Source organism: Stegostoma tigrinum, chromosome 6 (genome assembly GCF_030684315.1).
Source record: "Stegostoma tigrinum isolate sSteTig4 chromosome 6, sSteTig4.hap1, whole genome shotgun sequence".
In the NCBI taxonomy this organism is placed as follows: domain Eukaryota; kingdom Metazoa; phylum Chordata; class Chondrichthyes; order Orectolobiformes; family Stegostomatidae; genus Stegostoma; species Stegostoma tigrinum.
The window spans coordinates 27310045-27336142 of NC_081359.1; the positions used below are offsets into that span (position 1 = coordinate 27310045).

At 40.2% G+C, this 26098-nt stretch overlaps 1 protein-coding gene across 6 annotated transcripts in view; it reads left to right on the top strand.

Annotated features, from left to right (window-relative positions):
• Positions 1–26098, top strand: part of lmo7a (LIM domain 7a) — a 241740-nt gene that overhangs the window by 185473 nt on the left and 30169 nt on the right. For 3 of the 6 annotated variants that reach the window (XM_048532458.2, XM_059646496.1, XM_059646497.1), the window contains exons 10-16: positions 6067–6099; positions 10398–10515; positions 14181–14323; positions 15800–16229; positions 18619–19080; positions 19560–19674; positions 24531–24692. In XM_048532458.2, coding sequence (XP_048388415.1) covers positions 6067–6099; positions 10398–10515; positions 14181–14323; positions 15800–16229; positions 18619–19080; positions 19560–19674; positions 24531–24692 — 1463 coding nt within the window. Of the gene's footprint in view, positions 1–322; positions 1046–6066; positions 6100–10397; positions 10516–14180; positions 14324–15799; positions 16230–18618; positions 19081–19559; positions 19675–24530; positions 24693–26098 lie in introns of all 6 variants that reach the window. The other 3 variants (XM_048532457.2, XM_059646495.1, XM_048532459.2) reach the window with 2 other exon arrangements.

Below are 26098 nucleotides of genomic sequence, written 5' to 3' on the forward strand. Positions count from 1 at the left end.
CTTTGTCTACTGTATTGAGTGAGACTTGAAATCTGGCTTCAGTTAATACAAAAGTGTAAAGCGTTTCATATGCTTGATGCACCAATCCGCTATAAAAACTTACATATCAAAAAAAATCCTGCAGGCTTTGTTATCAGAGGCACCTCGCATCCGCTGCTCAAATTATTGGCACATATTGTTACAATGCTTTCCATCTGCCTTGCTGTTTCTGGCCATTTCTTACTTTGCTTTGGTAGAATTCAGATTTTATTCTCTTGGTCATTTTCCAGTAAATATTTCCTTTCCTTTTCTTTCCACTTTTCCAATAACGGGGGAACAAAAGCCTGTTTCCACTACGTCAAGCTCTAGATGCAAGTGCTACTTATTCTGAATTGGCAGACTTCTCGGTTTCCAAACCAAAGGTCGACCCAGCTGCAGGTCCTAGAATTCTAAGACAGAAACAAAATTCCTCCCTGACCCAGCAGTCCCATTCTGCCAAGCAGGAGGACGAAGCCAACCAAGACTTGGAACCAGATTTGGAAAATGATGACATGTTCAGCCGTAAAACTGGTGCTTTTCACGCAAATCCTGACCTGAAACCCTTGTGCTGTGAGGATCGAACCAATACCGGATCAAATGACTCAATTGAGCGTCTCGTTGCGCAGGAACGAAGGGATAAAACTATAATTCCGGATCCCGAGAAAGACGATGTGGTTCTTAGGAAAGAACGCTTCTCTCAAACGAAGCAAATGCCGCCCTCAGGTGCTCCAGACATCTACAATCCGATTCCTTTTCCAGATTTCTCGAGCTTGCCTGTATCTCTCCGCTCCAGGTTCCTTTGCCCACCTGACCAAGTTTCTGAGGAGGCAGAAATGTGTGTGAATGCATTGCCGTGCCCAGTAAAGGATGACATGCTCTCTCGTAGAATGGCTTTGTCCCAGGCTAACCAAACAGTACACTGTCGAAACTTTGCTCCTGGCTCATGTAGTGAGGAGGATGCAAAGACGTGGGAGACTATAAGGGAGGCCAGCAGATTAAGATACAAGAAGCGGCAGCTGGTTGAGAGGTCAGGGGATGTTGCAGCTATAAACGTGCGTTCTATCCATGTCTCTGAACCGAATAAGCCAAACCCCTGTCACATGGACTAAATCATGCATGAAGAGTGAACTTATAGAATTTTCTGTAACATTGACTTGTTCTAATATAAGATGTTTTGTACTGATTTCTTTCACTATCCTTTCCTGACCAAGCATGACATGATACTTCATCAGATGTTTAATCACTACCCCAAGATTGGGGTTTCAAACGTGACAAGAATAGTCAGCAATATTTGCAGTCACTAATGATCAAAGCACTAGCCACCTCTATAAAGAATAATAAACGAAGTGCTTAATTTTTGTATGTTGACATTGTGACTGTTATTCATAGTGTAGTGGCCAATCCATAATTTAGGAGAATTGCTTTTGCATTTATCATCTTGCAGTTACAGAAATGTATTGCAAGAGGTTTAACATTTTTTCCAATATCTTCAACTATTTGTGCTCTACACAAAATACAACACAAACAAAAGTAGGCACCTTTTAAGATATTTTATAGATATGATATTGGAAATATAGTGAAATATTTGCACTAAGGGTAATGCAGGAGAAAAACCCCATGGAATCCCTACAGTGTGGACAGGGCTTTCAGCCTAACAAGTCCACTCCAATCTGTCTGAAGAGTGACACACACATTCATCCCCTTACTCAACATTTACCATGGCTAACATGGCTAACGTACCTAACCTATACATCCCTGGATACTATGGACAATTTAGCATGGCCAATCCACCTAACTTGTGGGAGGAAACAAGAGCGCCTAGAGGAAACACAGACAGTCACCTGAGGGTGGAATCGAACTTGGGTCCCTGGCACTGTGAAGCAGCAGTGCTAACCACTGAGCTATTGTGCTGCCCCTCATGTTTCAATAAATCTCTGTTACTGTATACAGAGATGAAGGGGGATATTGGCACTGGATTTCACAGCCTCCCTGTTGGGTGTGTTTTCAGTGGGTGGCCTGACCACTGGTTCTCTGTTCATTCCCTACCCATTTCTCTCAAATTAGTAGGTAGCTGGGACTGGCATGACCATTGTTGAATGGGCAATTGAGCTTGTAAAGCTACTGAACTGAAATGTTACGATGCTCATCCCATGATATGGTGAAATTTGAGGCATTCAAGAGGGTGTTAGGCAATCATTTGAAATGAATGAACGTGCAGGGATAAGGGACAAGGCTGTACATTGCTGGTTCAGATATGATGGTATGAATGACCATCCCCTGATCCATAACGATTTCATAATTGAGTAGGTATATCACTCTTTGTTGAAAATGAAAGGGTATGAAGGACTGTTTTTCATTCGCTCTCTTTCTTCTCTCCTACCCATACCAATAATGACCACCCTGGGCTGGCTACACCTGGGACTTGCTCTGTTATGGATACCAGGGATCCTTGGATAAGACCATAAGACCATAAGACATAGGAGTGGAAGTGAGGCCATTCGGCTCATCAAGTCCACTCCCCCATTTAAATCATGGCTGGGCATTTCAACACCACTTCCCTGCACTCTCCCCGTAGCCCTTGATTCCTTCTAAGATCAAGAATTTGTTGACCTCTGCCTTGAAGGCATCCAACGTCCCGGCCTCCACTGCACTCTGCGGCAATGAATTCCACAAGCCCACCACTCTCTGGCTGAAGAAATGTCGTCTCATTTCAGTTTTAAATTTACCCCCTCTAATTTTAAGGCTGTGCCCACGGGTCCTAGTCTCCCCGCCTAACGGAAACAACTTCTTAGCATCCACCCCTTCTAAACCATACATTATCTTGGTAAGTTTCTATTAGATCTCCCCTCAACCTTCTAAACTCTAATGAGTACAATCTCAGGATCCTTAGCCATTCTTCATATGTTAAACCTACCATTCCAGGGATCATCCGTGTGAATCTCTGCTGGACACACTCCAGTATGTCCTTCCTGAGGTGTGGGGCCCAAAATTGGACACAGTATTCTAAATGGGGCCTAACTAGAGCCTTATAAAGCCTCAGAAGCACATCGCTGCTTTTATATTCCAGCCCTCTTGAGATAAACGACAACGATAAGCATGTGGATAATGATGGGATAGTGTAGGGGGAGTGGCTTAGATTAGTTCACAGGTTGGCGCAACATCGAGGGCCGAAGGCCCTGTTCTGCGCTGTATTGTTCTATGTTCTATGTTATTCCCAGTTACAATCACAACAGATTCCACAGTGCAGCATTGGCACCGAGGGTTAAACAGTCAATCAAATGGCTGGTAACTTTGAAGTTGGAACTTGCCCCACTGAGGGGTCTAAGTTTTCCAATGTAAAGCCATCAGCAGTGCTTTACTGCTGTGGGATGGACGTAAGATGAGTCATCTAATATCTGGCATTTCATCATGGTTGGAAGACATTAGAAATAGACCCCTCTTGCCCCAATAAAATTCAACTCCTGGGCCATCACGTTTTCAGTATCTAGTTGTACAGTCTTTTTCAGTGCAGAATAAAAGTATTTTCATTGGAAAACAAAATGCACATGCTGAAAATCTGAAATAAATACACAAGTCTGTGTGGAGAGATGAAAAATTAACACTTTTTAGATCAATGGCATTTCATTGGAGCTGCAAAAGGTCAGAGATGGAATCGGTTTTAACCACATCCCAAGGCATAGAAAGTCAAGAATGGAGGATAGAGTAAAAGGAGAAGTTTGTGACAGGGTGGAAGACAGGAAAGATTAACTGATAGGAAAAACAACAGGGCAAAGCAAATGTGACAGATACTAGTTGTATTGAAGGCTAATTTGCATATCGACAAGGGGGCAGATGCCAGTGGTGCAAGTCTCTAGAGATCCCAATACTTTGTGGATGGTGATGTGTTAACCATAGTTGGCTTTTGGGGTCTGCATTATATTCAGCCTCCATAATCTCGCTTGTACTATACCACAGACATTGCTCAGACCTTTGAATATATGACGTTGGTGAGGCCTCTTCTGGGGTGCTGTGTCCAGTTCTGATTGTCCTGTTGTAGGAAGGATATTATTAAGCTGGAGAGAGTTAGCAAGAGATTTATCAGGATGTTGTTGGGAATGGAGGGTTTGAGTTATAGGGAGAGGCTGGATAGACTGGGACTTTATTCACTGGAGCTTGGGAGGTTGAGATGTCACCTTTATATAGAGATTTATAAAATCATGAAGGGTTTAGATGAGATATCTTTTCTCAAAGGTGGGGGTTTTAAGACTGGGAGCATATCTTTTAAGGTGAGAGGAAAAAGTTGAAAAATCATGAGGGCTATTTTTTACACTGGTTCATGTGTGGAATGAACTTCCAGAAGAAGTAGTGGATGTGGGTACAATTACAATGTTGTAAAGACACATAGTTAAGTACATGAATAGGAAATGTTTGGAGGGATATGGGCACTGCAAAGGGAGGTGGGGACTAGTTTAGTGAGAGATTATGGTCGGCATGGACTGCTTGGGCCAAAGGGTCTGTTTCCATGCTGAATGACTCTATGAAAGAGAAAGCAGAACAATGAAATTTACCTCGCATTGTAATGCGATTTTCTTTCTTCCCAAACCCCTCCTAAAATAAAAGGAGAAAGTAATTCAGCACTGATGATCTTTAGTGTGACTTAAAATTTGTTTGGCAATGCATTTGACTTAGAGCACGCTGACCTTCTACCATATTGTCCAGCACTTTCTGAAATTGTCATGTTGTATTTTAATTAAGTTATCCATTACTCTGAAAGGAGTGGCTTAATCCCTGGTAATCAGTGTGGCTTTTGAAATGGCTACATCAGACCAACCCCTTGTTGCTTAGATTGTGGACATTTGCAACTCTGGCTTTTGAACACATCTTCAATCTATAAAGGTTTAATGATTTCAAGCAACAACAGGATCCTAAAATAATACACAAGACCCCCAGAACCTAACAAGAAAGGGATAAAAGATTGAAACCATATCTAATCTCTCTGTCTAACTACCTTCAAAGCAAGTTGGTAGTCATTATTGGTCTCCATTTAACTATTTGAAAATGTTTTAAAACCAGTGAGCATGATAACTGGAAAAAGATTGGAGAATACAAAGTGAACTCAGATTTTAAATAGCAACATCTAACTGTTACCCTTCCACAAAGAAATGTACAAATAGAGTACTAGTTGTAGAATGACATTGGCTTTTTATCAACATATGATAATTTTCATGTGTGCCCTGTTTTAATGCAAGTTTGCATGCTTGAAACTGATTTTACAAATGTTAATTCTTCATAACAATGCTGGGTTTGTTTAATATTGAAATTGTATTACAGCAGCAGTTGTATTTGGAACTCAATAAAAGTGACAATGAGCTATTGGGTGTTTAATAATACTTTGTAAATCTCTCAAAGATCGATAACAGTTGGTCTGAGATCAATTGTCCCCCTTCATCAAATGCTTAGTTTATGTTAGTTACGTAGTAAGATTTTAAAACCCTGTTGCATTCATTTGCAATCTTTTGTTAATTTGAAGTACCAGATCCATGCCTACATATTGATGTATAAACTAAAGGACTACGATGCCATTTTGTTTAAGTCAGTGTTAGAGATAGCAGTCTGTACACAACATCTTCAAATGTGTTTGAATATATAGCAATTTTTTAGAGCTTTGGTATCAGTTGTGTTTTACATTACCATTTTTTGGTATTAATTCAACCCAGATGAGATGGCTTCAAAATATATTTTTAATGTCTTATATTTACAAAATATTTTTGGCATTTCTAAATTTCAGATAATCGATCATATTTATTTCTGATATGAAGTTGACATTTAATCAGTAGTAGATAATTAGCAAACTCTGATATAGACAGGTTATTTGGGTGCAACTTGTTTGTTTAGTTTGGGAACATGGTTGGTGTGGTCTGGTTGGACCGAAGGGTCTGTTTCCATAGTGTGACTCTATTCCAAAATAACACACACCCAAGTTTACAACTGGAACCACCTTATTTTAACCCACTTTGCGGTGTTAAATGTTACATTTTTTGTTTTTATTGATTCTCTTCAATTCTTTAGACTTCTCCAAAGGTCAGCTGATAGTGATTTAGGGTAAGTTTAACCAAGTTAAAAGTGCTTAGCTGTATGTGTGCAATGTGTGTTTTGTACCGTGCTTCTATGTGCTAAACAAACATAACCTGCTTGCAAAATAAGACTAATGAAGTAACGTGCTGGTAAACACTCAGCTGAGAGTTTAATTCTAGTTCCCTTCTTCGTTTCATATCCTGATGCATTCAATCGGTTTCAAATGTCCAGTAAGTTTGCAGTTGTGCGCTTTTGGCTGTATGAAGCAGGCAATGCAATAAAACAGCACATTGAAGCTAATGCAGCTTTAACCTATAACAGACAAGTGAACGATGAGGTTTATGTTAAAAGGTCTTCATGTTTAGTCCACCAACTTGTAATTGAGATCAATTAAAATAAATTCAGCCTTAAAGACAGCTCAGATTTTTAGTGCAATACAAATGAACTTCCAAGATATTCAGTCTTAAAATGGTACTTACATTCATAATATTTTTGATTACTGATTACAAAACCTGCATTTCTTTCTTTTTAAGAAGAGGAGCAGATTATGGGTAAAATAACTCCTACTGACTTGGTGTCAGTATAGGTAAAGTTGCCGGAGCCCCAGAGGCCTGTAGGGCTGCTGCCTCATTAGAGAGGCATGACTGACGTTGGATTTAACCTGAAGGTCAACACACCTCAGGTGAGGGGTGAGAGCGAGAAGGAGTGTCCTTCACTGTAACCTCAGCTGGTGTGGGAATTGAACTCTTCTTGTTGCTGTTGCTTGGCATCAGAAACCAGCTATCCAGGCAATGCCCTCTCCTCTCTCTCTCATACACACATGCATCCTCCCTCAACTAATGCCATTGGCCAGTACTTGTGTAAAGATTAAACAATTTATCACAATCCTTTGGGTCTTATGGGAGAATAGTACACCACATTGATTCATTTTCAGTTAAAATCTCAAGATTAATTTACTATGGTTTTTTTTCAAACAGTTAGTGATTTTTTAGCTTCCCTTAATTTAGTTTGCCAAATTTTTCATAAATACTTAGTACATAAATCAAAATATTGAAACACTGCATTCCTGTTTGGATTAAAAGCTGCCTCTAACTCCTGCCGTCTTCCGTGCTTCTCAGTATGTCGAAGTACGGTAGATCAGAGAGCATTCATATGACGGACTTGGTCTGTTTGTTTAAATAAAAACTGAGCATAATTGTTTCAATGACAGTTGACAGGAGCCAAGGCTCACTTAGGTTAATCACATTTAAAGGTCTCTCAGTTCTAAAATTGAGACCTACAAGCGTGTGGCCTGCTATTCTCTGTCACTGCACCACTGTTTTCTATGTGCTTTACTTCATTGTTTAGACAATTTATTACGATTTCTTTACAAATCTAGTGTAAAGTTTAAAAACTCCTGAGGTCAGTGTCGCAACTGTTAGAATATGATATACAACTAATGCAGCTGGCGTGCTAAGCGGTGATGGTCAAAAATAGCTGTATATTGCAGTTGGTTTGGCAGAACAGGTGCAAAGCAATGTTTGGCTTACTTGCAGCTTGATTTGACTTTGGCTGATGATGTGTTAACAGTTAGTTGCATGGTCACTTAACAATTGCTCAGTTGTAATGTGTATCCTAAATTCTGCGGTAAACATGAAGTATGCACCTGAATGCACTACTATGTCATACACCTGTTATATTATTGTCTTGGATACTTTATTGTCCCATGAAGTAATAGCTTTGGTCTTTTTATTTTGTCATTTACTGGGTGACGGGGAGTCTTTTTGGATTTCTTGTGCCTCGTGGTATTTCTAATTAGGGTATTCTTGGTATCCACGCTGATCAGAGAATGGTCATCTAATATTAGTTAATAATTGATCTTGTATTCCTTACCGTCTCTCTGACACTGAGACCACACAGGTTACCCATCCTCTTTGGTCGCATTTCAACTTGCCACATACACAAAACAGCACATTTCAAATCTTTGTTTCAGTTGATTTTTTAAAATGATTTTCAGTACTAACTTGGTAATTAATAACATGTTTGAATTCTCTTTAATTTACAAAGAAACAAGTCCAAATTGCAGAAATCTTCAGATGTGTTAAACTGTCAAGAGTTCCCGGCTATGTGTGCGCCCGGATTTGCTGAACAGGATAATTACTTGAAGCTCAGTGTTTCTGTTCACTAAGTAGCCAGTATATGTGTGAGCAGTCTTTTCTTCTCAGTTTGTGTTAAGCTGAGCAAAATAATTTGACAATGTGGGGTATACTTCCACAGACTCTAGTTTTGTTGTGTGTGTGGAGCAGTTTTTTTTTAAGCTGAGGCATTAATAGATTTGTTTCAATACTGGCCCAGGAGAATTTCTGAACCATGATTTGACCATTCATTGTTAAATTGCATCACTGGTCCCCCCTACTGTCTGATATGATCATTGCAGGTTTTTTTTTAACAGCACACTAAACTGAAATACCTAAGCCAGCGTTTCTCAACTTTCTTCACTTCGGAACCCCACCCCTGTCGTTGTTTAAAAATTCCACCATCCTCCTTAAACCACGAATATTATTTCTGTATAAAAATGATTAATACAGTCAAAAATATGTTGATTATTAGGATTATGTTACTTGTTTAATATGTAAGTCGGTGCTGTTGCCGGGCAACAACACTCAACATGTTCGCTGTGGTTCACTCGGTTGCACTCCAGCAATTCCAGGGCTTGGGCACAAAACTCTAGGCAGACTCCTTGGACACTCCAATGCAACACCTGAGCTTGACACTATTTTGAAGAAGAGCAAGGGAGTGTGGGCCGATCAACTCCTTTTGGGAAGGAATAAGAGACTCTTTAAAAACATTTGTAAAAGGTGACATGGCATTGAAACGGTTTGCCTTGCCCTCTTCAAGACTAGGATGCAAGAAGCTGACCTGGGGGAAGAAAGATACCTATTTATACAGGATGAGGAGAAACTGCTGATTGTTTGGGCCATCGTTGGCCTGTGGATGCAACAAGAACAGTTAACTGTCAGTCGTAATTCTCAGTATAGGCAGGTAGATTTTGAGGAGTCAGGGTGTTGCCATGGGAACGCAACATAGATTGGCTGCCTGTAAGACCCCTTTTGTCATGACGAGGTAAGTATGAATTTCTTTGCCGACATTAAACAGGGAATCCCTATGTATCTTCCGTACATGCAAATGCATCTGTCTGAATTGGTGCTGATGTGCTTCCAGAAATGTAGTCTATAGATCCCAAACACTGGTGGACCATATCAAACGGCATGTCCTGTTGACTGTTCATGATGGGCAGTATGCTGATCGTGCTCGACCAGCCTGTGCTTACAAGCGTCGAAAGTATACCCACATTAAGATGTGAATCTGCTATTGGCAATAGTTTATTAAATAATCTGGACTGGGCTAAGAATTATGATGGAAATAAATTTGAGATACGCAGTCAGCCTCACACTGTGATGCATTTAGATGTGCTAAAAGATACGTATTGATTTACAGGACCCTGTGTATGTGGTCATGGCCTAAAATGTTGAGGTTGAGCTCTGATAAAGCAGTGGTAAATTTCTTTCCTGCTCCTTTTATCATTTTCACCCCACCCACACAACCTTCCTTCTGTTAACATAAATCTTCCCTTTTGATCACCCGTCCTGTCTACAAGGGGCCATGAGAATGTTCAAGCCTCAGTGGGGTCTCACTGGGATAGAGAAAAGCAAAGCACTGTAGTAAGTGGTTATTTTATGGACATATTTGTCTCTCTTTCCAACATTCTCATTTTTGACAGGCCCCTAGAAATCATCTCGCCTTTGCTGCTAACTACTCGGCTGCGAACCCCTTCTCTCAGTAGCACCTGTACAATATCATTCTTCTGTTCAGATGTGCTGTGGGTGCATTGATAAATTTCATTTAAAGTTGCTTCAGGCTTTTAAATGCCTCGCGAAAGGACAAACCTTGCAGTTTTGTTTCATCCACTTGATGATTTCTTAATCAGATGTAATTAATGAATTTTGACAATAGAACATTAATGCTAAGCGAAGCTTTTGAGATATTTGTGCAAGCACTCAATCAATTACAGAGTTTTAGTGGCAATGTAAACTAACTCGAAGCACCCAAAAAGGCTAATTGTATAATATTACATTTTCCCAGAAAACCAACATGCCAGTTCATTGATATGCGGTTTATCCTTTGTGTAATTATATTGGGAGACATTGTAACCTAATTATGGAAACAAACAGTTCTGTGCTTGAGTAAAAATTTTTCTCCAAGTCCGTGATTAATGCTCCTGTCTACGTGACTCTACTTTGATTTATTTTTCTCCAATGGCTATTGAATATACCTTTCTAATTTAGGAGTAAATCACTCAACGACGTGTCTGAAGAATCCACTGGAATTCCTAAATCACTGAGATATGAGGAGTTACAGAAAATGAAGGCTGCTCTGAAGGACCAAGACCAGCAATGGCAGAGTGTGAGTTGGGAACAGTCTCATTTCTTCATTTTCATTTTCAACATTCAATATCTGCCAGTTGCAAATACAGCCATCGCTCTGGGGGAAAAAAAGACTACTTTGCCAATCACTTTTTAGCTTATGGCTTTTTGCAATTTTAAATTAGGCTCTTAATCATCACAAATTGTAATCACACCCACTGGTATATTTTCATTGTTGGAAAAGATCCCACTGCACTTTGACAAGCAATGTGTGAGAAATGGACATGGGGCAGTGATGGAGGGGATTGATAAACCACTGTAAGCTTGTTGAGAGTTAGGTTTGTATGAGATTATGATGGAGAGCAGGGAATTGGAGATGGAGATGGGTGTATTCCAGCCAGTGAGAACTAGGTGGCTGAAGCCAAAAATGTAAGGAGGATTTTGTGCATGTATGTGAATAAAACTGCATAAGGGAGGGAAGAAACTTTTTGGTGAGGTCTGTGGGTGTGAAAGAGAAGCTTGTCATAGTTTGAAGATGGTTCCGATGCACAGCATCATGAAATGCTGAGGCATGGTTCTGGGCTAAATTTGCTAATCTTAGTAATATTCACATCAATGAATGACCAGGGAAATTGTCCACAAGACAAGAATTGTTTGAGAAAGAATGCATTGCCCAAAGTTGATAAAAATGCAGAGTAGGCAGAGTCTTGTGAACTGGTAATGTCCCTGCTGAGCTGTAATCGATAGTGTCCATCAGGGTGAGGGCAAATCTAGGGAAAGATTGTTTACATTCTTCACCAGAAAAATAATTTTGACCATGTGTGTACCTTGTGCTTAAGTGGTGCTACAGGAGGAGTCCATTCATCACACCATGTGCCTTCTGGCTACCCACAAGAGCAACACTGCTCATCTCTTACTGCTGCCTTTTCCCCGTAACCCCTCAATTTTTTGTTTCCTTCTCCTTTCTTTTCAGGTACTTCTCCAATTCCTTTTGTAAGGCCACAATTGAATTTCCACCACATGTAGTGCATTCCAGGTCTTAACCCACTGTATGAAAGCTAAAGGTTTTCCTTATCACTATTGAATTTTCTGAGAATCACCTGAAATTGGTGTCTTTTGGGTCTTCACCCTTCTACCAATGTGAACAGTTTCTCCAGACCATCTCTGTCCATCAGCTTGGAACAACAGCACTTAGTCTCCTCCTGGAAGTATGTGTTTTTTACTTTATTTTTCCCCCTTGACTCTATTTCCAGTGCCTTCAGATTCTTCCAAAACTCCAGGGCTCAGAATTGTTTACATTGTTCCAGCAGACGCTGAGCCAGTGTTCTGTATGGGTCAATCATCATTTCCTTGCCTTTTATACTTAGTCTCCATTTTTAAAGCCGAGAATATTGTGGCTTTTTACCAATTTTTCAACTGCCCTTTCACCTCCAATTTCTGTGCACAAACAACCCCTGTTTATTTTCGTCCCACACCCTCTTTAAAGTTGTGTCTATTATTTTCTAATTCCCCTCCTTACTGGCTGTGCCAAAATATATCTCTTCACATTCCTGTGCATTACATTTTCACCTGCCTCTCCCCTCTTGAAGTCTGTGATAAACCTCCTCTCAGTTCCCAGTGCCTCCATGTCTTGTATTATCTATAAGTTTTGAATTTGAACCACATGCATCGGTCTAAATTGTTTATGTATGGGATATAAGAGTGATCTGTGTATCAGTCCCTGAGGAAAGCCCACTGCTGTACCTTCCCTTAATCTTTAACATTAACATATTTTACTTATCAAGCTGATCTGAATGAGTTGCCTCATGGTGACAGGTTGGACCGACTGGGTTCATTTTCACTGGAGTTTAGAGGAGTGACGGTGACTTGATTGAAGTTTGTAAGTTCACAAGGTGCATGGGGAAAGGACATCTCTTCCTGTGCATTGAACCCAGAACTAAGGGGGACTGTTTTTTAAAATTACGGGTCACCCTTTTAGGAAAGTGATCATGAGAATTTGTTTTAACGGTTCACGTGACTTTGGAACTCTCGGAAGATGGTGGAGATGGGCCATTGAATATCTTTTAAAGCAGTATTAGATGGATTAGGCAAGGGAATTGAAGGTTTATTTGTGTAGATGGGAATGTTGAATTCTAAATGCAAACCGATCAGTCACAATCTTATGGAATGGTGGAGCAATCTCGAGGGGCCGAATGGTCTACTTCTGCTCTTATTACGTACGTTTGTAAGTCGGTTTCCCCATCAAAAATCTCAAACAAGTTAATTAAACACTTTCTTTTCTACAAATGACCCTGACTTTTTAAAACTAATCTAAACTTGTCTACTTATCTGAGATTATTGTTTCTACAAGTTCTTATACTGCCAAAATGAACCTAACTGACTGGCTTATAGTTGCTGGGTCTATCCTTGCAACATTTTTGACCAAGAATGTAGAATTTGCAGTTAACCAGACCTTTGGTATAACCGCTGAATCTAAGACAGTTTGGATGATTATAGCTCATGATTCCACAATTTTACATTTCCTTCTGAGTGTCCTCACATGTAGCCCATCCAATCCTAGTGGTTTACCAACTTTAATTACAAACAGCCTTTCTAAAACCTATTTGATCCATTGTTAGGCCACCCCCAGCGTTTCAACTATTTTCTCTTTTACAATGACTTCAGCAGTACTTTCTTCCTTGGCAAATTCATTTTGTACCTGAGCCATACTCTCCACCTCCCTAAGTAGATCTTCTTTAGGATCCCTAATTGGCTCCGTGCCTTCTCTTAATTCCTTTTTACAATTGGAATGCCTATGGAGGACTTTTGGGCTTTCCTTTTATGTTAGTTGCCTGCCTTTTCCCATGTACTGTCTGTGTTCCTCTCTGGTTTCCTGTTTTGTTTTTCCTCCAAACTTCCTGTTTTCTGCCCAGATTTAACTTAGACCATTGCCCCCTAATCTCAATGTTCACTTTTTCCATCAGCTAGTGAGCTTTGGCTTTGGTTGCCCTTTATCTTCCTCTAGAAATGTACTTCAGCTGTTACTGAACCATCTACAATTTGAAGACCGCCCATTGCACTTACGCCATTGTTTAGTAATCTGATTCCACCTTACTCTGACCAGGTCTGTTCTCGTTCCACTGAAATCAGTTCCTCCAGTTAAATTTTCTTTTACTCTGTCAGTTTCCCTTTCTATAAAGAGCCTGTTGACTTTCAAGACACGGACTTTGCTGTGAAAGGTCAAAGTTTAGTTTCTGAAATGTTTGAAGATTTCATTTTTCATTTCAAACATTATTTTTAAACTTCCGCGTTCAGGTTCTGACTGTATGCCTGTCAGTCTTAAATGTTTCTTCTTTTTTATATTCTGAATGTCTCTATCGATGTTCTAAATATTTGATCTTGATGTACTCTCAATGTAAATGTTTAGCCATATGTTCAGATTGGTGTGGCGTTAGTCATCAGTAGATTCGTAGACTGTCTTTATTAAGAGCCTATGATCTACTTGTATCAATTAGTTTGTGTTCTGAAAGCCCAATACCAGCTTCAGCTGTGCTAAGGGAAAGCTTAGCCCAGATTTATAATAGGATATGAATAAAGTATTTGAGATTTTGAAATGGAACAGAAACATTTACATAGCTATAAGTCTTCCTTCCTTGTAACTTTGCACTTCTGATGCTAGAAATGCCGGTAACTTATTTTCATTTTGTTTCTATATTATGGGACTAGGACTTGGCAAAATGGAAGAATCGACGCAAAAGTTACACTTCAGACCTACAGAGGAAGAAGGATGAAAGAGAAGAAATTGAGAAAATAACAAGTGGGGAGAATGCTAGACCCACAAAGACATTCAAACAAATGAGGGAAGAAAGGTAACTCTGGAGTTCTCTAATGTTCTCCTTTCCTCCAGTCAACCTGTGTAATGGTGAAGGATCTTGCTAATTGGTTCTGCAGCTGGCCCACTGCCCCCTTTGTTTTGTATTCAGGGATATACTGAAATTACCTTCCATTTGTTGACTGCAGACATCTAGAACCGTTTCAGCCAGTTTCTGAGGGAATTGAAGAATAGATCATTGATTTTTTTTTTCCCAGATAGCACAGATGGTGTGGTGATAAAAAGGTATTCCTTTGGAATCAGTGATGGTGACCCATATTTTGTGGCTGTAAGAGGACAAGTTGGGGGAGTGTGGTACAGTTTATAGAATAGAATCATGGAGTCCCTACAGTGCAGAAAAAGGTCATTTGGCCCATTTACTCACAATGACCTGCCAAAGTCCAATTTTTTGATGCATTAATGGAATGGGATGTCAGAGAAATGCAGTATGTATGTGTGTAACTAGCATGAAAATTTTAAACAATTTTGTAGTCTTAATGATCGATTTTAATCTTTCCAACAAAAATTAAGCCTCATTCCAATTTTGACATTTCGAATAGACATTCCACTGTAATTGAGTGTTGGGTAGCAGTATGAACATGTAGTACCCAAATGATTGCACTGAATTTCCATGCTAATTCTATGCTGTATCAATTAGTCAAAGGAAAATAAAACTTTAGTTGAGAGTGATGACAGTTGTATGTATATAAGACTGAAGACTCTGGAATGTCTTAGCTTATTACTGGTAAAATGATGCTTTTTAAGTATTTACAATGCCAGGATTTTGGTCAAGCTGTATAAAGATCTGAAGTGACTGCAGTAGAGCTCAATTTTCATAATATTTTCCCCCTGAAACAGGCAAGACCGTTGTTGTATCTAGCAACTTGGTAGCTCATGAGAAATTTTGATTCTACTGATTTGTACGAGCACTTTTTTAAGAAAAAGTGATGGTGTGCACAGAATTATTTAGTTTGTCATTAAACAGCATGAGGAATGTTAGGTGAACAAAACAGCATACTTTCAAACAAAATCTGGAGTGTTTTTATCTGTATTCAAAATACTTCTGAGCATCACTCATTCAAGCATAAAGCTTAACAGATGTAAAAGAAATGTGCAGTCACATTCTTTTTGGAGTGGAGTTCATTTCCTGAGAGAGACATCAGATGTGCAGTTCCTTTTATCTTTTAAATTCAAAGTATGCAGCAAGTTGGGGAAATTGTTTTTTGGTATTGTTGCTGAAAATATCAGGAAAACAAGAAATGTCAAGTCCCTGTGGTTGGGGGTTGGGATTGAAATACAACACTAATTATCTTGAAGCTGACTAGATTTCCAGCTTGTAAAAGTTGTACTACGGTATAGAAATTACAGCCTAATAAAATAGCTTCGCAGTGCCACACCTACTTATCATCTCAGTTTCACATTCACTCTAATTAGGTGTTTCTGTTCTTTTCTTCAATTCCCCTCTCCCTCACAGAGAGCTCAGACAGGAGGGATCATATGGCGGTGACCAAACTGATTACAGAAAGCTCAACTCTTCTGACGAAGAAGTGTTTGCTGAAGAGACAAAACCCCCAAGACGTTTTTACGCAAAGAGCGCTACAGTGGCGAGTGAAGCCCCTTTCACTTCCCAGAGGAATGAGGTGGTTTCCTCAGCACCTCTAGCTCAAGCCTCAAGGAGCAAGACATCAGAATTGAAAAGCACAGACAACGATCAGTCAGGAAAACAAAGCTCTGCTCCCTATGCCCGCCATGCAATGGATCGCAAAACTGAATCAACCAAGGTTTCAAATTCCCTGCCGAGGAATTACCAAGCACCTGATGTATCCAGGATTGGACCTGTTGTCGTGCCAAGACCCTATGGCACACAATCTAAAAGGCTCTCCTCCCTCACTAGATCTTATCCGGTAAGTTTTATTCTGGATGAATCCTATGGGTTTACTTAAGTAAACTGTTTCAGGATTGTTTCTAGTTGAGTTAAGACAATTGGGCTGGTGTTTCCTCCCCTCCCCATCAGAGATGCTCATGACTTCAAGCTGCAAGTGTCCTGGTTATTTATCAATAATAAACCAGTTTTCTTTGGATCTAGAACATGGCAGCCTAATGGATTTCTCTTTGTGCATTCCGCTTTACATAATTTAACGCAAGTGAAAAATATAGACGAGCTGTAATCCACTCTCTTACATTGTCTTTTTAGACATTTGAAGATTTTTTTTCACCTTCAGAAGCAGAAAAAGTGACAGAAGTTTGAACCCATTTTTGCAACACTTTGTGCAGAACTATAACCCAGTTTTAGTTTTCACAGTTGGCATTATGCGCAAAGTCTATTTGAGTTGTAACAGCATATGTAAACTAACACCATTGTGACATTTCAGCATGTAACCCAAGAACGAAATACTACTAAAAATTCAGTAGGAAGCATTGTAAAGGGAACTGACCGGCTAACATTTTGAGTGCTGATCCTTCATGAACTCCAGCATTTTGGTTTTTTTTGCTTCGGACGTCCAGCACTTATACGGTTTTTTAATTATTTTATTTGTATTTCAATTTGTAGCTTAAATTTGGAAGCAACGAGAGGGTGACATGTAAACTTTGAATTGCATTTTTAACAAATGGTGTCCATGAATTCCAGGCTTTTCTCTGTTGCCAGTCTTCTCTGGTACTATACTGAGAGTGATGGCTTTAGCATCTGTGGATGCCAGAGGGTGCAGTCAGCATTCTATTTTTATACTGAGTGTGAAGTGCTGCACTGTGTCACACATCAATAACAAACCTCTCATTTCTGTGTTGATTTATTCTGATAGAAAAAGAATCGAGTGAAGTGTTAAGCCCATGTCTCATAGCATCAACAATGCCTCTCTTTAGTGTGCCATTCTTTTTATGAGGTGCTTTTGCTCGATCTCAATTTTAATCAGCTATTACTTGCCTTCAATTAATGTCTCATTCTATTTTAATGCAACATATCAATTTAAGATAGTTGAGTATTGGTTACAAAAAAATCCTGGCAGTTCACGGCTTTAACTCCTGCATGACTGTAATGTTTACGATTGTAACAAGCATACTGGCGTGTGAATGTGCAAATATTTTACTTTGAGGGTGGGGACAAGATGAGACCTTCTGTTTTCTTTTGTGGGCTGCCAGCTGAAATGCAAGCTATTTGCTAAATAAAGAACTGAGTGTTGTAATTGTGAACCACAATATGCCGCCTCCCTTTTCAGGCTAAGTTAATTAACGTTTTCCAGAATGACCTATTTTGATTCCCTGTAATAAATGCTGAAACAGTTGGTTGATCTGTCTGATTTTTAACTCTGCTTGTTGCATTATCAAATAACTGTAGCCTCACGATGCACATTCATGCAGCTGAAATTGAGTTGAATGTTTGTTTTGCTTTAGTTTAAAGTTTAAGCAGGTGCAGATCTTGGCAAAGCTGAGAACAGAATGCAATGGTCTTTTATTGGTAAAGGCTGCTTCTCGCTTAGCTTAAGCTGAAGGCACTGAAGTTTAGCAGTTGCATTTGTTTCTTAAAGGTCTGGTAGTAGTGTGATTTGATCCATATTTATAGCAGGGAAAACAATTAGGAGTTACAAGAGTAGCAAGGATAACATCTTCAAAGTGCACTGCTTTAATGCAATGATTCTTCACATCTCAAAGATCCCAAAGTTTGGGTTTTAAAAAAAAATCTGTGCAAGTCACAACTTTAGATAAGCTTTAGATGTCTCAATAAATGCCAGTGTTTGCCTTGCTATCAAATCCAACCAGTGTTTTTGGTCCTGGACTTTTACTGTAGATGTATTGTTGTATCGTGGTGTGAGTAATAACTAGGATTTTGGAATAAAATTAAGACTGGTTCTGCAGTTAGCATATAAGTGGTCGTCGAAGTCATCATTATGTGACTTTGTCAAAAGATATTTCTGTTGATATTTGGTGAAAGGAGTGTTAGGCTTGTTTATGAAGTTTCCTGTTGAAAAGCTTTTGAAAATGCACCACATTGATAATGTGTGACCATTGATCACTTCGTTGAATAAATGAAGCTCTATTAGTGACATAGACGTGCACCTCAGTAATAGTTAATAGAAAGGAATACTGTCTTTTAGCTCCTTTGTACTTGTTATCTGAGTAGTGCCATTTACTTCCGGGATTATTAGAGACTTCACTGGTCTTTCAACTCCCTTTCTGAATTCTATTAATCAAATGTATCTATTACTGTCAAGAGTCCATGTGATGTATTCTGTTGAGTCTCTTCCATTGAATCCGTTATGTTTATGAACAATACTTTTGACTTGTTTGTTTTTTCAGTTGCAAGATGAATCGCTTAAATATAACGGAGATGCAAATGGCCTAAAAACCTCACACGGAGCACCAAGTTTCTTTTCCAAGCCAGAAGCACAAGAATACAAGAGCAGTGGTGGGGTCTTGCCAAAGAAAGAAGAGGGAGTGACGTGGGTCAACACTTCCTGGAAAATGGAGGAAAAGAGATCGGTGCCGGTCAATCTTACCTCAAAATCGGAAAATGATGCGTATGCGAGAAGCAACCTTTTACCAAAGCAAGAGGAGGATGACCAATCACAGGCCAGTTCTGTAATGAGCAGTAATGAGGAAGAGGAGGAGGAAGAACAAGAAAGGGCTCCATCTCTTATTAAGAATAACTTTCCCCAAGAGTCAAAGCCTGACACCACTACTGGCCCTGTAACAATGAATTCTTTTACAAAAACAAGCAGCTTGCCTACAGCCCTGGTTACCACAGCAGCCACGCAACAGGTAAGCCTGATAAGTAGGTTACTCTGCGCATTTGAAATCTGTCTGGTAATGTGATAGTCTCTTTTGACTGCTTGTACACCGTTTTTTAAAAAAAAAATCCTCTTAGACTAATTGCTCTGCAATTAATTTAACCCCCCAAATGATCTATCAATGAATAAAGAAAATACTAAAATGCACACAAAACCTATTCTTCATAACTGCCTGACTGAGCCTTTTCCCTCCACTGGGTGTCTGTAACTGGGAAAATAGCAGCCAGAAACTAGGTTTTGTCATGTGGGAATAGTTTTTTTTTGTAGCCTTCGAGCCGTTCATCCTGGCTCATTTGGAGAGTGTTCCCGGACATTCCAGTCATGCCTAGAGTTGTTTGCTGGTGTCACAGAAAAGATCAATTTGATTGATTTATTGGATTGCTTTTCCAGGGGGCATTAATGATGGCTGTCCATGTATTGTGGGTTTTATGAATTTTACTTTCCTTTCAGGGACAGTACGGTAACACGCGAATAGTTATTAATCAGAGGCCGAACAGTGATCGTGACTTTGGATTCACAACCATTTGGAACTCTACGGGTATATCTGTCAAATCAGTCGAACGAGGTAATTGGGTGTTTTTTTTAAAATTGTAATGCACACTTTGGCATTGTCTTGGAGCTTGAATCTGTAGTATCTGGATTTCATGTCTCTTGCACTGTGACTGTAGCAACAGTCACGCTGGTTTTAGCTGATGGCCATGAATGATTTATGCTGTGCTGGCCAGAAGGTCATTTTCCCCTATAGAATTCTAATTTAACCAAAACGCCGTGGAGAAAACCAATCAAGTGAAGTTACGTCTGTATTTTGTCATGCAAAGGGAATTGTTCCACAGTTCCATTTCATTTTTTGGAATATATTTTATCTCATTGGCTGATTTAACTTTTTATGCAGCTTGTTTGTTTGCAACCTCTTTGCAAACCCTAACATTTCAACAGCTCTATGCTGACTTGTATACTTTTCACATAACTTGTTCTGGAAAAGTTACTGTCACACCCTTGTCGACTTATATTTCCACTCTCTGAGACAGTCTGGGAAGGCATTCTTTTCTTGAATGCTCATTGGTAGAGGTGTAATGAGGTAATATTGGAAAACGGATGTTTTGTTTCATATGTTAATGTATTGTGTGTATATTTTAAAAAAAACGTAACTAGACTGGCCTATTTAATTTCTGAGGGTCTACTAGTTTCGGTAGCTACAATAACAAGCTCAAATTTTGCTTTTCATATTTGCGCAGTGCTGCTACTCTTAGAAATGTGAGTGGTTAAAATAGACTAGCCTAGTTGTTTTGTACAATGCATTCTGGCAACCTCCCATCTGGATCAGCTGAAGAGTAATTGAGTTCACAGGATCGTATCAGTTCATAAAAATCTGAAAGAATTATCCTCTACTTGGTTAATAAAATGTGAGGCTGGATGAACACAGCAGGCCAAGCAGCATCTCAGGAGCACAAAAGCTGACGTTTCGGGCCTAGACCCTTCATCAGAGAGGGGGATGGGGGGAGGGAACTGGAATAAATAGGGAGAGAGGGGGAGGCGGACCGAAGATGGAGAGCAAAGAAGATAGGTGGAGAGGGAGTAGGTGGGGAGGTAGGGAGGGGATAGGTCAGTCCAGGGAAGACGGACAGGTCAAGGAGGTGGGATGAGGTTAGTAGGTAGCTGGGGGTGCGGCTTGGGGTGGGAGGAAGGGATGGGTGAGAGGAAGAACCGGTTAGGGAGGCAGAGACAGGTTGGACTGGTTTTGGGATGCAGTGGGTGGGGGGGAAGAGCTGGGCTGGTTGTGTGGTGCAGTGGGGGGAGGGGATGAACTGGGCTGGTTTAGGGATGCAGTGGGGGAAGGGGAGATTTTGAAACTGGTGAAGTCCACATTGATACCATATGGCTGCAGGGTTCCCAGGCGGAATATGAGTACCTCCCCACCTACTCCCTCTCCACCTATCTTCTTTGCTCTCCATCTTCGGTCCGCCTCCCCCTCTCTCCCTATTTATTCCAGTTCCCTCCCCCCATCCCCCTCTCTGATGAAGGGTCTAGGCCCGAAACGTCAGCTTTTGTGCTCCTGAGATGCTGCTTGGCCTGCTGTGTTCATCCAGCCTCACATTTTATTATCTTGGAATCTCCAGCATCTGCAGTTCCCATTATCTCTGATACTATTTTATCCTCTACTTGGGGCTGGATTATACATTTGAGGGCAGGCTTCCCACACCCCACTTTAATGTTTGGCTGACTGCCATTTAATTGGTGGAAGTTTGCCTTTTAGCCCTCTCCAGGTGTAAGCCCTGCCTCGTGGAGCTTCTGGCCAATCAGAGATAGCGGCTTGGCAATACCAGCAGCCTGCTGGGAGCAGTGGCTTGTCTTGCATTGGAAAAGCGTTCAGCAGTAGACCAAATTAAATGTGGGACATTCGTACCCCTCCATGAGGCGGTACAGGTTCTCTGAGCAGCCGTCTATTCGGAGGTCTAAGCTCATGAGTCCCCAGTTGGACCACTGCTGCTTGTATTTTCTACTACCAGGAGATCTAATGTTTGCCACAGTCCCCTGTTTTGAGCCTTCCTAGCACACTCACTAGCTCGTTACAACTGCTCTTGTGAAATCATCTTTTATCAGTTTTTTTTTCTTTGTTTGCAGTGTCACGTTCATAGTCTAATAATTAACTACTAATCAGGAATTAATTAACTTCCATGGGCTAGCAGACAGTGCAACAAGGCAGCTGTTGTGTCTAATTGACAAACGCGAGGCGAAGTTGCAACATTGCCGACATATATGCTCTGAGTTCTGAAAGATGAATTCTCTTAATGCTAAAGTACATATTATTACAGAGGGAGTGGGGTTTTTTTGTAGTTAGTGCATCATGTGGATAAATGGCACAAGTATAGGTTAATTGCTGTGATCTTGTGGCATTTATGGAGACATAGTTACAAAGAGATTAAAACTGGGAACTAAGTATTCAGAGATATATGACTGAAAGGAGAGGCAGGAAGCAAATGGTGGTTGAGTAGCATTGTTACTAGGAGATGGAATAATTATGATAGCAAGAAGTGATCTTGGATCAGAAGACATAGACTCCAAAATGGCAGTGGTAAGAAATAAAAAGGGAAAGACGACACTGGTTGGAGAAATCGATAGGCCTCCAAACAGGAGATGTATGGTTGGACAGAGAATAAATTGGGCAATAATGAAGGCAGTACCTTAATCATGGGTGACATTGGCCTTCGCATAGATTAGGATAGACAGATTGGCAGAGGCAGCTATGAGGAAGAATTCATAATGCATTAAACACTGTTTCTTGGAACAAAATATCAGTCTAACCAGGTATCTTGCTATTTTGAACCTGGTGATGTGTAATAAGGTAGGCTTAATAAATGATGTCAGAGTAAAAGATCCCCGAGGAAACAGTGACCCTAACATGGTAGAATTTAGCATTCAATTTGACAGGGAGGAACTTTGATTAGAAACTACTGTGCTAAATTAAAATTAGGATAATTAAAAAGGAATGAGGGCAAAGCCAGGTAGAGTTCAGCAGTAAAGATGGTTGAAGGACAGTGGCAGATCTTTAAGAAAATAGTTTATGGCTCACAGCTAAGTGAAATTCCAGTGAAGAGGACAAATTTTAGGACAGGGATAAGCTAACCTTGGTTAAGCTAGGGAAGTAACAGTTCGCTCAAATTTGTTTTTTTTTCCTTTCAGTGTGGCAAAGGTTACTGGTAAGCTCAGACAGGTGGGATAGTTTTCTTCAAAATCAATAAAAGATGACTGAAAAAGGAGAAAATAACCTTTTTCTGTGTTAACTTATAAGCAATATCATGATGGATAGCAAGAACTTTTTATTTAGATTTAAAAAAAAACGTCATTTTGTGAAGGGGAAATCATGCCTTTGTAGAATTCTTTTAGGGTAGGTAACAAACAGGATAAATAAAGGAGATGCATTGGATGTAATATATTTGGACTTGCAGACGCATTTGAGAATGTGCCACACATTAAGCTTCTTAATAAGTTAAGAATCCAGGGTGATGAATGGATGGAGGATCAGCTAACAAACATAATTGGGGTAACAGGGATGTTTTCAGTATGGTGATCTGTTAATATTTGGGTGCCAGAGAGATCAAAGTTGCAGCCACAATTCCCAATGTATATTGACTATAGTGAGGAAAGTGAACTTACTGTAGCCAAGTTTGTGGATGCTGCAAAAATAGGTGGAAAAGCAAGTGGTGAGAATGGCACAGAATCTGCAGAGGGATCTAGGCAGCTAAAGTGAGTGGCCAAAGATTTTGGCAGATGGTGTATAGAATGTGGAAGAAAAATGTAAGGTTCTGCAGGATGAATAGAGGAGCTGAATATTAAATGGAGAAAGACTACAGAAACCTACAGAGCAGAGGGCTTTGGAAATCCGCATGCATTTATCAAAAAAAATTAACATTTTAAGTTCAGTGGGTTATAGGGAAGGCAAATGGGATGTTGGCTTGGGGAATGGAGTACTGTATAAAAGTAGGGAGGTTTTGCTTAAACTACACATCACACTAGTTAGATCAAAGTGGGAATAGTGTGACCAAAGTCGAAAGAAAGTGGCATTGGAGGCACTGCAGAGAGCATTCACTTGGCTGATACCAGGTATGGAGGGAGTGTCTTTATGAAAAGAGATTGTGTAGGTTGGGCATGTTCTTGGAATTTAGAAGAGTGAGAGGCAGCCTTATTAAAAATGCATGCTTCTTAGGAGACTTGTCAGGATGTGTGTGGAAAGATTGTCTACCCTTGTAGGACCAGAGGGCATTAGCTGTATACGTAAGAGAGATAAGGAGGAATTTTGTCTCTCAACAGCTAGTGAATCTGTGGAATTCTTTACTGCGGAAGGCTGTCAAGACTAGGTTGCTAAATATATTCAAGACTGAGACAGATTTCTAATCAGTAAAGGAATTGAGAATTGGAAAAAGGCAGCAAAGTGAAGTTGATGATTAGATCAGCCACAGTCTTAATTGTATAGCAGAGCAGAATCAATGGGCTAAAGAATCTGGTCCTAGGTCTTACAGTCTTATCCTTCAACCTTACACAGTTACTTTTGGCTACCTCCCTGATCATCTGCTATTGTTTATCCTAAAGAGATTCATTTGTGTTGGTAGTCGTTGTCAAAGTTTAACATCAAATGTTGGGTAAATTCATTAAATTGTGGAAAATGAATTAATTGTGAATTATTACTCATGAAATTTGAATGGGGCAGTTAAGGAATTTTGAGATTAAGCAGATTTACAAACTGTTCCAAATAGTTAGATTTTCATCCAGAGATCACATGTGGTTGTTTTTATTCTGTGCTTCTTTTTGGTAAGCCAGCAAAAAGAAAAATATCTTTCCAAGCATTGTGGCAGTAATAGACTTATTTTTCTTTTAAAAATTGCAGTGGCCAAGAAAGGCTTCTATTTGTCTTTGCATTGACAGGGGGACCAGCAGAATTTTGCCAATTGCAAGTGGGTGATGAAATCATTTCTGTCAATGGTAATGCTGTCGCTGACATGAGCCATCAGGCTTGGATGGATGCCATTGAGGGCGCAAACCAGAGCGGAAACCTGAACATGGAAATCAGAAGATATGAGAACAGTCGTAAGTGCTTCATTCTCTGGGTTCTTTTCACAACATTTTAACTGAAAAAAAGACATGTTGCCCTGTGGATGCATCCTTATCAAATAACTGAGAAATGATCCCATCATGATCACTTCCCCTTTCTGATCCACTGCGGTGAGGACAGTGTTGCAGGCAGCCTTCCTTCCCAGAAGCCAGTTGAGACCCTTAAGCGTCAAAGGCCTGCCACCACTATTATCCAACCAGCAATGTGTATGTGCCTCACCATCCAGGTAAGTTTTTCAACTAAACTCATTGTGTTTGCCAGGGCAAGGTGGGGGGCACCCCTCAGTCATAGGTACTGTGCCAGATTAGAGGACTTTGACATCTGAAAAACCAAATGTGGCAGGAGATGGTGATGGGCGAGGTTGGCCTGCAGATGGTTATCATGTGGCCTCCCCCATCCCCCACTTTCAGTCAATCACCCCCCCTCCCCATGAGACCAATCCCACCTGCTCTCACTTCCATCTTGTAGCCCTTACCCACCCTCGATGGGTCAGCTACACTGAGGGTGAGCACCATTCCTAATGGCATTGCTGGTAACGGAGAGATAGCAACCTCAGATTACGTGGCAGCTCTTGGGGAAGGTAAGCAAAACACATCTTGGGCCTTAATTAGATAGTGGCTCACTATAGTCCAGACAGGCAATTAACTGGGCAGCAATAAATTTCTGCCTCCTGGAGAGGAGTGACATGGGGTTCCCACTCATTTTCCAATCACCCTAGACCCCTGCCACCCTGTCTAACTTCTAACTGTATTCACTGAATACCTGATTCATTTCATTGTTATATCTGCTTTTGGAGGAGGAGATGTGGATAGTGAAAGTTAATTCACTCAAATTTGTATTCCAATGTACACTGAGATGTCTAAATTTGGGTTTGGTATATCACAACTAGATAACCAACTCAAGTACAATTCCTTCAAAACATCAAAAAGGATAGGTATAAATTTCAAGTACAGCTGAGTAATCATTGATCTTTCTCTGCCTAGTTGCTCTGACATTTTGATTAAAAGGACCACATGGGCAACCATATAATGACACAGTAAATAAATCTCTTAATTTAAACACACAAATATAAACATAAAATCATATATACTTTTATGTACAAAATTTGCATTTAAACACAAAAATATGTAAACATTGTTTCAGTGATAGTAGGAACTGCAGATGCTGGAGAATCTGAAACAACAAGGTGTAGAGCTGGATGAACCAAGCAGGCCAAGCAGCATCAGAGGAGCAGGAAGGCTGAAGTTTAGGGTCTACACCCTCCTTCAAAAACGGGGGAGGGAAGGGGGTTCTGAAATGAATAGGGAGAGGAGGGGAAGGTGGATCGAAGATGGATAGAGGAGCAGATAGGTGGAGAGGAGACAGACTGGTCAAAGAGGTA